At 46.7% G+C, this 14,828-nt stretch overlaps 1 protein-coding gene across 3 annotated transcripts in view; it reads right to left on the bottom strand.

The window, feature by feature from the left end:
- Positions 1-14,828, bottom strand: part of LOC106587245 (rhomboid-related protein 3) — a 64,311-nt gene that overhangs the window by 8,607 nt on the left and 40,876 nt on the right. For all 3 annotated transcript variants that reach the window (XM_014175472.2, XM_014175462.2, XM_014175481.2), the window contains 3 exons: positions 5,985-6,212; positions 5,363-5,511; positions 611-723 (listed from right to left, as the gene is read on the bottom strand). In XM_014175472.2, coding sequence (XP_014030947.1) covers positions 611-723; positions 5,363-5,511; positions 5,985-6,212 — 490 coding nt within the window. The remainder of the gene's footprint in view (positions 1-610; positions 724-5,362; positions 5,512-5,984; positions 6,213-14,828) is intronic.

Raw genomic sequence — 14,828 nt, 5'->3', positions numbered from 1 at the left:
CTGTTATATCCTTGCTAAATATCCCCACACGTCTCTCAAACATCAACAATTTTCGTCCAAATATTTCCACTCCGAATGTTTCCTGAGCATTTCGTTTCCAGAGGGCAGCAGCCAGAAATCCCTGATAATATTTGTTTGGCTCCAGAGGTAGTTCAAACTAAAGCTGGATTATCGCTCCACTCCTCATGTACACTGCATGATGAACACGCAGTGTAGAACATACCCCATGGTCATATAGTAATCTAGTGAGCACTGAGCCATACTGAGCCAAGCCGTGCTGGGCCAGGGGAGAGAGGAGGGAGAGGGGCAGAGGGGAGCCCCGGGCGCTCAAACGACATTAACAGCTAATGTCACTAGGGAGCTAGCGATGACATTTGCCTTCAAAGCCTCTTCCTGATGCATAACATCCCAGTAGGCTTGGTCCTTTTTCTCTCTCTCAATATTCATGGACTTCCTATTAAACATGAACTCTCTCTCTCTCTCTCTCTCTCTCTCTCTCTCTCTCTCTCTCTCTCTCTCTCTCTCTCTCTCTCTCCCTCCCTCCCTCCCTCCCTCCCTCCCTCCCTCCCTCCCTCCCACTCCCCTGTGTTTACCCTAGTCCAGTACTCACCTGCCAGTACACCACACACGTAGACCAGTCCTATCCTCAGCGCTCCATGGACCATCTCCAGAGGGACTCCCACCAGCAGCTGCATGGCCATGTTCAGACCCAGGTGTTCTATCCTGCTGGGTCACAACACACAGCCGTCAGTTCGACAGGACACATCCACCGTCACATACAGTCTATGGTCATATTACCTATTTTATCTGTAGAGCAATGGTTCTAACCTGGAAGTAGGAGGCCTGATCTAGGATCAGGTCCCCCAATTCATGTAATCTCATGATCCAAGATTAGCACTCCTAGTCTGAGACGTTCTATGAATACTTGTTTAAAGCCTCTATATTGAATGCCTGTATAGCTTTTTAGAATCTGTTTGTAGGAGAGTAAGTGACATAAAGTAATTGAATCTATATCAGAATACTCTCTACCCCCCTGTAACTTCTCCCTCAATGAGCACCAAGCTAAATTCATTATCATTAAATTAGCCCGACCCGATGGTCGTAGAAAGTGATGGACGGACGGATGGATGGATGGCAATGTGTTGCTGAAAGATAATTGTGCCCACAGAGCATATAAGACATTTAACATATTGATTATCCAGTGAACATACTGAAATAGTCTCCCCTGGGGGGACTTACAGTAGCTCTAGGAAGCAGCTCATACCGCCATTATCAACAACAACACATGACTAAGGGCCAACGGTGACTGGGCATAATATGCTTCTGGAGGGAAAGGAGTTAGCATGTAGGCTTTGCTACAACATCAGAACTAGGCCAACTGTATTGCAGCAGTGCTATCCACTGGTTTTGGCTCTAGTGCTAGTGCATCAACATTCTGGGAACACACCAATGTCTCAGTATTGATCCAGCATTTTTCTTGGCTCCTGCTGCCATGTGCTGGCAGTTGACACATTTGATGCGTCGCCATTGGCTGAGATTTTAGCTTTGTCCTCTCAGTCCAACGATGGTGCTGGATCCCTAACAGGCTTTTACAGTGTCCCTCCTCTCCTCTCCTCTCTCTATCTATCTATCTGACTGGCTGTGTAGTGATCTGGCTGACTGTGATAAGTCCAGCATATTACACCCCTCCACAATGTAATCCCTTCACTGGGTCAACAACACTGCGGATCCCTTCCAATTGACAACAACACAAACAGAACGCACATATCAGCCCACAAACAGCACAGGACAACACGCCACTAAACCTACAGCTATTTAAAAAATATATATTTTTAGGGGGTCTAGGACAACTTTAGTAGATTTCCCTTGACCAAAGACTAAGGCATTTCCCGGCCACTTAAAATTTGAACCGCATCTCTGTTTTATCACGTTTTGGCTGCTTAACTCCTTATGTTTTCATCAACGTAAAAGCAGGAATTGACTTATTTTCCCGCCTTTTAAGCTGGCATTGAGTGTACTGTACAGTAGCTCAGTGAAAACAGCATTGCGTTCTTTGTTTTCCTTTGTGGTTGTCTAGACAATGACAGTGATCCATGTATTTGTCTGTGCCATTGTTAAGAGACAACGGGATGTCTTCTCATAGGAACGTGTGTGTGTGTGTGTGTGGGGAAGTATCCCTCTGGGACTGGTTAACACTGGAAAATGAATAGTCCTTTTAATCTCCCGTGGAACGTCCTTGTGTATTTGGACAGGGCCTTGCTTCTCCACAAGCCAATCAATATCGCCCTTGTCTCATTGTCAACTAGAATGATTCTCTCGTTCTCTCACTACACCAAGAGGGCTCTTGTACGCTTCAACAAAACAACTCATAGATTTGATTCTGTTTGGGGATTTGTTTCTAGGGAGACCTCCGCTGTAGGGACTTTAAACCAATGTGTTCATAATATCTGAGGCTGAAACACACTGGGGTTTTTTGGCCTGGTTTTGGCATGCTATCGTCGCTATGGTTAAAGTACGTCCACTAAGCTGGGAGAGAGAGAGAGAGAGAGAGAGGGAGAACTAGGAGAACTCCTGTGTTTTGGATTCTGCTGTGGCATCCACACGTGTCAGTGCTGAGTACGGGCCCTGTGGGCATGAAGGACACATGTGTGGATTGTGTGTGTGTGTGTGTGCGTGTGTGTGTGTGTGTGTGTGTGTGTGTGTGTGTGTGTGTGTGTGTGTGTGTGTGTGTGTGTGTGTAGCAGTCACAACACTGAACAACCTCTCCTGCTGATAGATAGCCAGAGCTTTGGGACATTAGATAGTTGGTTAAATTCCCAGCAGCCTCCGCCTCTCTCAGAGGTGTGTGTGTTTAGTGATGAATGCCTTGCCTCGACCATGTGCTCTCATGAGGAAGCAGATGTGGTGTGTGTGGGAGCACAATCATTTGGAAAGGAGACAGCTGATACGCACACATCCAGGAATAGATTGAGAAACACTGCTCTATAGAGCCATAGAGTAGATATGACAAATTATATACAGTATACAGTGCGTTTGGAAAGTATTCAGACCCCTTGACTTTTTCCACATTTTGTTACGTTACAGCCTGATTCTAAAATGGATTTAATCGTTTTTTTCCCCCCTCGTTAATCTACACACAATCCCGCATAATGACAAAGCGAAAACAGACATTTTCATAAGTATTCAGACCATTTGCTGTGAGACTCGAAATTGAACTCAGATGTGTCCTGTTTCCATTGATCATCCTTGAAATGTTTCTACAAGTTGATTGGAGTCCACCTGGGGTAAATTCGATTGATTGGACATGATTTGGAAAGGCATACACCTTTCTATATAAGGTCCCACAGTTGTCAGTGGATGTCAGAGCAAAAACCAAGCCATGAGATCGAAGGAATTGTCCAAAGAACTCTGAGACAGGATTGTGTCGAGGCACAGATCTGGGGAAGGGTACCAAAACATTTCTGCATCATTGGAGGTCCCCAAGAACACAGTGGCCTCCATCATTCTTAAATGGAAGAAGTTTGGAACCACCAAGACTCTCCCTAGAGCTGGCCACCCGGCCAAACTGAGCAATCGGGGGAGAAGGGCCTTAGTCAGGAAGGTGACAAAGAACCCGATGGTCACTCTGACAGAGCTCCAGAGTTCCTCTGTGGAGATTGGAGAACCTTCCAGAAGGACAACCATCTCTGTAGCACTCTACCTCTACCAATCAGGCCTTTATGATAGAGTGGCCAGACAGAAGTCACTCCTCAGTAAATGGCACATGACAGCCCTCTTGGAGTTTGTCAAAAAGGCACCTTAAGGACTCTCAGACCATGGGAAAAAAGACTCTCTGGTCTGATCAATCCAAGATTGAACTTTTTGGCCTGAATGCCAAGCGTCACGTCTGGAGGAAACCTGGCACCATCCCTTCTGTGAAGCATGGTGGTGGCAGAATCATGCTGTGAGGATGTTTTTCAGAGGCACGGACTGGGAGACGGGAGGGGAAGTTATTGTAGAGGAATATAAGATCTAGCTTGGGTAGGCCTAAGAGATACATTTTAGTTTTCACAGAGATATTTAGGCTGTCTCCATGAAGAATGTAGAGTTTCACAGAAGTCTAGACTGATTTCAAAGGCTTATCTCGATGGAGAGTTGAAGCCAAGGGCAAAAGATAAATGATACTGTTGCTATCTCCCAGTCCTACCAAGTTAGAAGAAAAGAAAGACAAGCAGAAGTTGAACGATAGGGTTCTCTTTGTTATCAAAACCAATACTTTACAGCCTCAAACTCTCATCAGAGATGCTTGAAGAACCTAAGCCCTAAATCTCTCAGGGGCACATCCTAACTTTACACTTCAGTCAAATATTCACTTAGTCTCCGATTGACATTTATGCATGACAAAGGGAAATTTGACTGAAGTAGAATTTACGATTTACCCCTTCATGAGCAGGGTCGAGGGAACGATGAACAGAGTAAAGTACAGAGAGATCCTTGATGAAAACCTGCTCCAGAGTGCTCAGGACCTCAGACTGGGGCGAAGGTTCACCTTCCAACAGGACAACGACCCTAAGCACACAGCCAAGACAACGCAGCAGTGGCTTCGGGCCAAGTCTCTGAATGTCCTTGAGTGGCCCAGCCAGAGCCCGGACTTAAACCCAATCGAACATCTCTGGAGAGACCTGAGAATAGCTGTGCAGCGACGCTCCCCATCCAACCTGACAGAGCTTGAGAGTATCTGCAGAGAAGAATGGGAGAAACTCCCCAAATACAGGTGTGCCAAGCTTTCAGCATCATACCCAAGAAGACTCTAGGCTGTAATCACTGCCAAAGATGCTTCAACAAAGTACTGAGTAAAGGGTTTGAATACTTATGTAATTGTGATAGCAGTTTTTGAAATGTTTAATACATTAGCAAAAAAGTGAAGAGGTCTGAATACTTTCCGAATGCTATGTAGGACTGTATATGACTGTGACACGCACATCCAGGACTTTATGGACACACGTTACAGAGTTTAGGATTTGAGGAGGGCCAGGGGCAGACTGAGACCAGAAATCGTCCCTAGCATTTCGAACACACCGGACAATTTTTTTCGCTTGAGGCCCCCCATTATTATCCAGATAATGATCATTTCGTGCAAAAACCCAAGTTAGACAGGCACACTGGGCTAAAAACGGACCAGCCCATCTGACATTTACCCTAAAATGCCAGATGGCCAGTCCGCCCCTGGGGAGGGCTGATCAGACTGTCCCAATATTCATACTTAGCATTAGCATGCACGGTCAATACATGACCATATACTAAGTAGTATGCAAGTGTGTATATTGGGACAGTCTGATCAGCCCTCCCCAGGGGCGGACTGGCCATCTGGCTAGGTACCCACCCTGCGTGCATGAAGGCATAGCTGAGGTATCTCCAGGCCTGAATCCGTAGCTGGGGGTGGTAGGGCAGCGGGCCCCTCAGGAAGTGGGGACTGGACACCTGCAGCACCCAACGGTCCAACTGCAGGCCATAGTACATGAACACTGCCACCTAGAGGACGGGAGGGGAAGTTATTGTCGAGGAATATAAGATCTAGCCTGGGTACTAGCCTAAGAGATACGTTTTAGTTTTCACAAAGATATTTAGGCTGTCTCCATGAAGAATGTAGAGTTTCACTGTAGTCTAGACTGATTTCAAAGGCTTATCTCGATGGAGAGTTGAAGCCAAGGGCAAAAGATAAATGATACTGTTGCTATCTCCCAGTCCTACCAAGTTAGAAGAAAAGAAAGACAAACAGAAGTTGAACGATAGGGTTCTCTTTGTTATCAAAACCAATACTTTACAGCCTCAAACTCTCATCAGAGATGCTTGAAGAACCTAAGCCCTAAATCTCTCAGGGGCACATCCTAACTTTACACTTCAGTCGAATATTCACTTAGTCTCCGACTGACATTCATGCATGACAAAGGGAAATTTGACTGAAGTAGAATTTAGGATTTACCCCTTCATGAGCGGAACCTTACCTCAGCGATGGTGATAGCCAGGATGAGCCAGGGTGGTGGGCAGCAGGTGTAGCTGTCGAAGTACCACTTCCTATCGATCTCCCGGGGTAGGGTCTCATAGGCGATGTGCCTCACCAGCCTCTGGGACAGACCCAGTCCCACCTCCTCCCCCAGGGCCCCGGCCCCCTTCAACTGACGACCTCCCTGGAGGATGGCCCGCCGGAAGCTGTTGCTGCGCTTGTTGGACATCTAGCAGGGAGGGGGGAGGGACAGACACAGAGAGAGAGAGAGAGAGAGAGAGAGAGAGAGAGAGAGAGAGAGAGAGAGAGAGAGAGAGAAGATGTCAGTCAAAATACATCATCAGATACCCAATGTCCATTTGCAGGTCAGGGTTCAGGGTCAGTCAGTCCATTCAGTGAGACTTCCATTGCAATAAGTAATTTAGTTATCTTATGTGAGCGATAGAAACTTCATAGAAACATGGCTATAAAATAAGTGTCTATTTTCAATTAGCTGAAATTCCAACCTTACAGGTCTTGTAACTATTGCTGGCTTCCCTACAACACCTCAGTATGTCGTCATAGATCCCTTAAGTCGTGAGCCCCCCCATCCTTCATCCCACTGTGACAGCAACCACGCTGCCATACCCTCCCACCTCGCCCCAGCAACAGAATGCCTCCGTCATCACCTAGCAACCGCTGAGCTCTTCTCCTCGTCCCAAGTACTGGCGGCAGCTGCCTGACAACGTAGCCCTTCTACCCAGATTAGCAATTGTCATGGTCCTCCTATGGAACATGGATGGACAAGTCTCTCTCTCTCTCTCTCTCTCTCTCTCTCTCTCTCTCTCTCTCTCTCTCTCTCTCTCTCTCTCTCTCTCTCTCTCTCTCTCTCTCTCTCTCTCTCTCTCTCTCTCTCTCTCTCTCTCTCTCTCTCTCTCTCTCTCTCTCTCTCTCTCTCTCTCTCTCTCTCTCTCTCTCTCTCTCTCTCTCTCTCTCTCTCTCTCTCTCTCTCTCTCTCTCTCTCTCTCTCTCTCTCTCTCTCTGCATGCTGGGAGTGTTTGGTGCATGCTGGGAATTGTTTGAGCAAGGGAGTGCGTGTGTGGTGTAGAGTTAGATATTCAGAACTTTCTTTAGGTTTTCTCTTTCTTGGTGGCATTCTTTGTTTTCTTCTGTGCATGATTAAGGTTATTATTTTTATTTGTTTGTTGTGGTAGAATGAAGTATTTTGTTTTCGTATCGAAATTACCCTGTTTTTGGCGGGGATGGCAGCCCGAATGGGGATGCCGTCCCTGTCACTTCGGCACGGCTTTAGGTGTGTTACTGAAGCTACTGTCACGGTGGAGGAGTTTCTGGTCGCCGTAGGAGAGAAGGTAGGATATGAGAATGTTGCTTATGCGTCACGGATGAATAAAGCGGTGGTGGTTTTTCTTAAAGAAGAGTGTCTTGTTAATCGTATGGTTGAGCAAGGCGTACTTCTTAAAGGAATGTTTATTCAAGTTACGCCGCTTTTTTCTCTGTCAACAAGGGTAACGATTTCAAATGTACCGCCGTTTATTCCAAATGAGCTATTGGAGCGCGAGTTAGTGCGCTTTGGGAAGTTTGCAAGTTCCATTAAGGTTGTCCCGTTGGGTTGCAAACACCCGGCGTTGAAACAGGTTATGTCTTTTCGGCGACACGTGTTTATGTTTTTGGACTCACCGGAGCAGACTTTGGAGTTAGCGTTTAAAGTCAAGTATGACAATAGATTGTATATGGCTTATGCTAGTACGGGTAGTCAACGGTGTTTTGAGTGTGGGGATGTTGGTCATAAGCGACATGCTTGCCCGAAAAGGGAGAAGGCAGAGGGAGGGGCGCAGGTGGTCCTCGTAACGCCTGGGCCCACTGATGTAGGGAGAGGTGGGCCGACAGCGGTAGAGCAGCCACAAGCACCTGCTGCTGAGGAACAAGTTATCCATGTTGAGGACACGGAGTTGCAACTTGTGTTAGAGGGAAATGTTATGCAGCAGAAACATTTTGTTGTAGAAAGCAAGGATAGATCTGAAGAGCCAGTTCCTCAGACTGGTGATGAGGTGCCCAGTACGAGTGCTGGGGTACAGGAGGGGGTTCATATGGAGCTAGTCTCCCAGGTAGTGGAGGAGATGCCCACTATGAGTAACGGGGTACAGGAGGGGATTCATGTGGAGCTAGACTCCCAGGTAGTGGAGGAGATGCCCACTACTAGTAATAGGGTACAGGTGGGGCTAGTCTCCCAGGTAGTGGAGGAGATGCCCACTACTAGTAATAGGGTTCAGGTGGGGCTAGTCTCCCAGGTAGTGGAGGAGATGCCCACTACTAGTAATAGGGTTCAGGTGGGGCTAGTCTCCCAGGTAGTGGAGGAGATGCCCACTACGACTAATAGGGTTCAGGTGGGGCTAGTCTCCCAGGTAGTGGAGGAGATGCCCACTACGAGTAATAGGGTTCAGGTGGGGCTAGTCTCCCAGGTAGTGGAGGAGATGCCCACTACTAGTAATGGGGTTCAGGTCGGGCTAGTCTCCCAGGTAGTGGAGGAGATGCCCACTACTAGTAATAGGGTTCAGGTGGAGCTAGTCTCCCAGGTAGTAGAGGAGATGCCCACTACTAGTAATAGGGTTCAGGTGGGGCTAGTCTCCCAGGTAGTGGAGGAGATGCCTGGTACGAGTGATGGGCTGCAAGTGGGGAGTGATGAAAGGGATGTGTTAGAAGTGAGTCAGGGGTCTGTGGCCTCAGTTGAGGAGGAGCAGGATATGGATATCTCTATTGGTATGATAGCAGCTGGTGACGACTCAATTTATGATCTAGAGGAGGTAAATAGGTTTTTGGATCAGACTTTTGGGAAATCTGTCAAATTGGCAGAATATTTTGATGTTGATAAGTTTGTGAGGTCAGCTGTGATGTTACAGAAGACGGTGGGGTTAGACCAGTTAAGTGAGAAGAAGCGGTTTCGCTTGAGGAAATTTGTTACTGCTGTTACAGCAGCAAAAGGTGGTGGGAAACGTGGTCAGGGTAAGAGAAAATGTAAACAATGATGATGATCATGCTTCATAGGGTGTCTTCTTTTTTCTCTTTGGTTTCTCTGTGGTTTCTTCTGCTTTTCCTTTCTCTTTTCTATATGGAGGTACTAAGGGTAGGTTCTCTCAATATTAATGGTGGAAGGGACAGGAATAAGAGGGCTTGGGTATTAGAAGTAATAAAACAGAAAAGGCTTAATGTAGTTTTTCTACAGGAGACACATAGTGATGAGGAAAATAAGGTTGACTGGGGTATGTGGTGGGAGGGGCAGCATATACTCAGTCATGGTACTCATTTCAGTGCTGGGGTGGCAATCTTGTTTTCTTCAGGCTTAGGGGTGACTGTGGTATCTACAACAGAGATTGTCAAGGGACGGGTTTTATTGGTCAAGGCGGAGGTTATGGGGTTTTTTTTTTTTTTTTTTAATGTTTATGCTCCTAATGAGGGTACAGAGCGTATTGATGTATTTGATAAAATAAAGGAAACTTTAAGACAGTGTGACCCAGAGGGTTGTATGGTTTTAGGGGGGGACTGGAACTGTACAGTGGATTTTACTGTTGATCGCACCGCTGAAGAACCTCACCTGCGGTCAGCCACTTGCCTGTCTGGTCTACTAACTGAGTTTGAGCTTTCTGATGTGTGGAGAGTCAGGAATGCAAAAGTTAGGCAGTACACATGGCTAAAAATCAATGAAGGTCGTGTCAGTGCAGCAAGGTTAGACAGGTTGTATATATCTGATCACTACTGTAGTAGGGTTGGAAGATGTGACATTACTCCTGTGGGTTTCTCTGATCACCATTTTGTTACTGTTGATATTCATTTGTCCTGTCCACGAAGGTCATCACCTTACTGGTATTTTAATGTTAAATTGTTACATGATGTCATGTTTTGTGAAAGGTTTTTGTTGTTTTGGGAAAAATGGAGGGTTACAAAAGGAAATTTTGAGTCCTTGAGACAATGGTGGGAGGTTGGGAAGGCCCAAATACGATTATTTTGTCAACAGTATACTGCTCTGTCTCGAATTGAAGTCAAAGAGACTATCAAGGCCCTTGAACAGGACATCAAATTTATTGAATTGAAGCTGCTCACTCAGAATGACCCTGGATTAGTCATGAATTTACAGGACAAGAGACATGAACTGAGATTGTTTCTGCATGAAAGAGTGAAGGGTGCCTTGATTAGGTCTCGTTTCGCTTCCCTCAAGGATATGGATGCTCCTAGCGCTTTCTTTTTAACCTAGGACAGTCGACACTGCAACGTAAACAGATGGTCTGCCTTCGTCTCCCTGATGGGAAGGTGACCACGGATGACAGTGAAATGCGTCAACATGCAGTGGATTTCTACTCTGCCCTCTATAAGGCGGAGGATTGTGACTCTCTGTGTACTGAACAGTTGCTACACGGTCTTCCTCAATTGGGACCTGAGCAGAGAGTCGCATTGGACTCTGACATTACACTGCAAGAGCTGTCCACAGCAGTTATGCAGCTCTCAACAGGCCGAGCCCCTGGCATTGATGGTTTACCATCTGAGTTTTATAAGCACTTTTGGGGGTCTATTGGGGAGGATTTTTATGAAGTGGTGTGTGAATCTTTTAATGAGGGTTCTCTTCCTGTATCCTGTCAACGTGCGGTGCTTTCATTATTGCCAAAAAGGGGGATTTGGCTCTCATAAAAAATTGGAGACCTGTTGCGTTGCTGTGCGCAGAATATAAAATTGTTTCTAAATGTCTCTCAAACAGGTTGAAAGAGTATTTGGGATTGTTGGTCCACAAGGACCAGTCTTACTGTGTACCTGATCGCTCTATTGTTGACAATTTGTTTCTGATAAGAGATGTTTTAGACATTTGTAATCTGTCTGATGTAAATGTGGGTTTACTTTCGTTGGATCAGGAGAAGGCTTTTGACCGTGTGGACCACCAGTACTTGTTTAAAACAATGAAAGCCTTTGGGTTTGGGGATGTTTTTTTGTCGTGGATGAATTTACTGTATGCTGGGGCCTCGTGTATGGTGAAGGTGGGGGGTGGTTTGAGCTGCCCAATCCCTGTCCAAAGGGGCATCAGGCAGGGATGCCCAATTTCAGGGCAGTTATACAGTCTGGCGATTGAACCAATGCTTTGTTTTTTAAGAGCGAGGCTTACTGGTTTCTCTGTGCCAGGTGTAATGAAGGGTCCCACGATAGCACTGTCTGCGTATGCAGATGACATGACAGTTTTTATTACAGGGGCTGAGGATGTTAAAGTTCTCTCAAATGCTCTAAAGGTGTATGAGGGGGCCTCCTCAGCTAGAGTCAATTGGGGAAAGAGTGAAGCGCTGTGGGCAGGTCAGCTTCAGATAGGGTCCGCTCCACGGTTACCAGGGGGGCTTCAGTGGGGCAGAGATGGGATGAAGACTTTGGGGGTTTTTCTAGGCTCTGATGTCTTTCAGAAAAAGAACTGGGAGGGTGTAGTGGAGAAAGTGTGTGTCAGACTGTCAAGATGGAAATGGGTGCTGCCTCAGCTGTCTTATAGGGGAAGGGTACTGGTAGCTAATAATCTTGCTGCCTCTACCCTGTGGCACAGACTAATGATTTTACAGCCACCAAAGGGTCTGATTCAAGAGCTTCAGAGGACCCTTGTCAATTTCTTCTGGTCTGGACAACACTGGATTAAAGCTGCAGCCCTGTACCTGCCACTACACGAGGGTGGGCAAGGTTTGGTGGATATTTCCTCTAGGATCATGGCTTTCCGGCTTCATGCAGCCCAGAGGCTGTTGTACAGAGACGGTTCTAGCTGGGTCGACACAGCCTATATATTGATGAGGAGAGTTGGCTGTTTGGGCTTAGATAAGCACCTTTTCCTCTTAAAACTGGAGGGGGGTGATTTGCCTGGCCTGACTCCATTTTATGAGTCTGTTATGCAGGCTTGGAGAGTTTTTGTGAAGTCTCGTAAGGCCAGCACGCCACCAGGGATGTGGCTTTTTGAAGAGCCTCTTTTTCACAACACTGCCATCCAGTCCCGTGTTCTGGGTTCAGCTAGCCTACGTTCATGCCTGTTAGGCGTGGGGTGTACTAAACTGGGTCATCTGATGCGGAACAGGAATAGATCGTTGGAGGAGCTGGGAGAAAGAGCGGGGATCAGATCATCTCGCCTACTGAGGAAGGTCGTCGCTGAAGTCTGTGACTCCCTGCCAGTGCTTCATCTGCAGTATGTGACTGACATTTCCAATTGTGATCGGTGGAAGGAGGGTCTGGATTATGTATTCCCTGCACTGATTGTTAGTGCTGCAGCGGGGGCATTCGAGGAGGACATGGGGATGCTGCTTTCCTTCGATACCCCGGAGCTGGGGGAGTTCAAGGAGGTGGGAAAGAAGGCCATGTACAGAGTATGTGTAAAGGTGTCCCATGCATCTTCCCTGGAAGGGGTCAAATCGACGAGGTTGGCGGATGTGCTTGGTCCAGGTGCCTCTCCAAAAGGCTGTTGGCGATCACTGTACAAACTGCCTATTGATAAGAGGACAGCTGACCTCCAATGGAGGATAATACATGGAGCTATAGCCACTAACATGCATCTGGTACACCTGGACCCTACTGTTGGGGAGGGGTGTCCATTTTGTGCTGAGTCTGAAACTCTGGCACATCTGTTTTTACAGTGTCCCAGGTTGGTCGGGATGATTGACCTGATCACAAATTGGTTCTCAACGTTGGGAGAGGTTTTTTCTTCTCAACTGTATATATTTGGGCCAAAGTACAGGTTCAGTCGAAAGGGTGTAGTTGTGCTGCTTAATTTTGTGTTAGGGGCAGCAAAATTAGCGATATGGAAGACCCGAAAGAACAGTATTCGGGGACAGGGGTCTGTTGATGTGGTGGGAATGCTGGAGGGAATGTTGGCAGCGAGACTGAGGGTTGAGTTTGCATATTATAAACTGGTCAACAATGTTGATCTGTTTATGAGTATATGGGGTATTCAGAGGCTGTTGTGTATAGTTACTGTGGAGGAGGAATTGGAGTTGTGTTTTTAATTGATGTGTAACTGTGTTTTTTTTGTATGAGTATTTATTGTATGGTGGGCTCCCAGACCCAATAAAGATTATTTAAAACTCAAATCTCTCTCTCTCTCTCTCTCTCTCTCTCTCTCTCTCTCACCCCATCCTCTCTCTCTCTCTCTCTCTCTCTCTCACCCCATCTCTCTTTCTCTCTCTCTTGCTTTCCCTCATGCCTCTGGCTCTCATTCCCCTCTCTCTCTCTCTCTCTCTCTCTCTCTCTTTCTCTTGCTGTCTCTCATTCCCACATCTCTCTCTCTCTCTCTCTCTCTCTCTCGCTGTCTCTCTCTCTCTCTTTCTTTCTCTCTCCGATTCTTAAAGTAGTTTACAATTGCACCATTCTTCAATCTATAATGACCATTCGAATTGAACAGATCTCCAATTATGAGTCTTGATTGCAGTCAAGAGACAGTGTGGGATTCTTCATGACTGTAGGTTACCATGGCCACTCCCAGCCCAAAGCCAAACAGAGAGTGGGATCAAACGGTACCAAACATACACATTATGCCCCACACACAAACACCCACGTGGACACACACACCTCTATAGGTTACCCCACGTGGCCCAACCCCATAAAGACAAAGTCTTCTTTCTTCTTTTCAATAAAAAGAGAGAGAAAGGGAGTGACGTTCTATCTATTCACCCACAGCAAAGAAGAGAGCAGGGTAGAGAGAGATTGGTATTCATCCAACAAGGACTGTGTGACCAGGGACAATCTACTGCTGTACTGGGAGATGCTGTCAGGGAGAGGAGCGAGAGGAAGAGAGAGGGAGAGAGAGGAGAGCGAGGAGAGGGGTAGGGAGAGGGACAGAAGGGGCAGGGAGATAAAGAGAGCGAGAGAGATAAGAGAGAGAGAAGGAAAAGTAGAAAGAGAGAAAAGAGAGAGCTAGGCAATACCTCCCAATCACGCTGACAGCTTTATGGAATAGGCAGCTGAGCAAAGTAAAGATGGAACTGCAAATAAACCCCAGAAAGCATGTCTCTGTCTCCCACTCCTCCTCCTCCTCCTCTCTCTATCCAACCTATCCTTCCCTCACCCTGCTTGGCCTCTGTTTCCAGTGAATGTGAAAGCAATGGGGGGTGAGGGGTGGTTTTTGTGGGTAACAATAGCAGCCACGCCTCCCCAACACACAGACACACACACACACACACACACACACACACACACACACACACACACACACACACTACTTGAGTACATGCTCCTCATTCCTCTCTGTCCCACTTCCAGTTCCTCGCCCTGACCTTTGGTCTGTCACATGACCTGGACCGACCAATCAAAGATCCCCTTTCACAAGTTCCCACAGGCCCATTCTCAGCCCACTGTACAAGACAATGGACAGCTTTGAAGGAAGCGGAGAAGACAAAAGAGAGAATAGGAGAAAGGGAAAGTGAGAGGGGAGAGTTGGGGAACCTACACAAACCCACCACCCACCGACAACAACTTTACACGTTTCCAAACAACTGATTATTTCTCCAGATGACTTCACTGTCCATGGTTAAGAGTTCACGTGAAACACAACAGGAGCTAGACAGCGCGTGAAAGTGCAAATTTAAACCAAGCTGTGTTGTCTTGTCTAATACTGTGGAATATCCAAGGAGACCTGGGTGAGTAGTAGGATGATAGTAGTGGAGATGCTTTTATAGAGGGATGATAGTAGTGGAGATGCTTTTATAGAGGGATGATAGTAGTGGAGATGCTTTTATAGAGGGATGATAGTAGTGGAGATGCTTTTATAGAGGGATGATAGTAGTGGAGATGCTTTTATAGAGGGATGATATCATAAGACCACTTCCTCTCCGCTGTATGTCTCAACATGACC

The sequence above is a fragment of the Salmo salar genome, chromosome ssa02 (assembly GCF_905237065.1).
Source record: "Salmo salar chromosome ssa02, Ssal_v3.1, whole genome shotgun sequence".
NCBI classification, from domain to species: Eukaryota; Metazoa; Chordata; class Actinopteri; order Salmoniformes; family Salmonidae; genus Salmo; species Salmo salar.
This window is presented reverse-complemented; position numbering and strand designations above follow the sequence as displayed.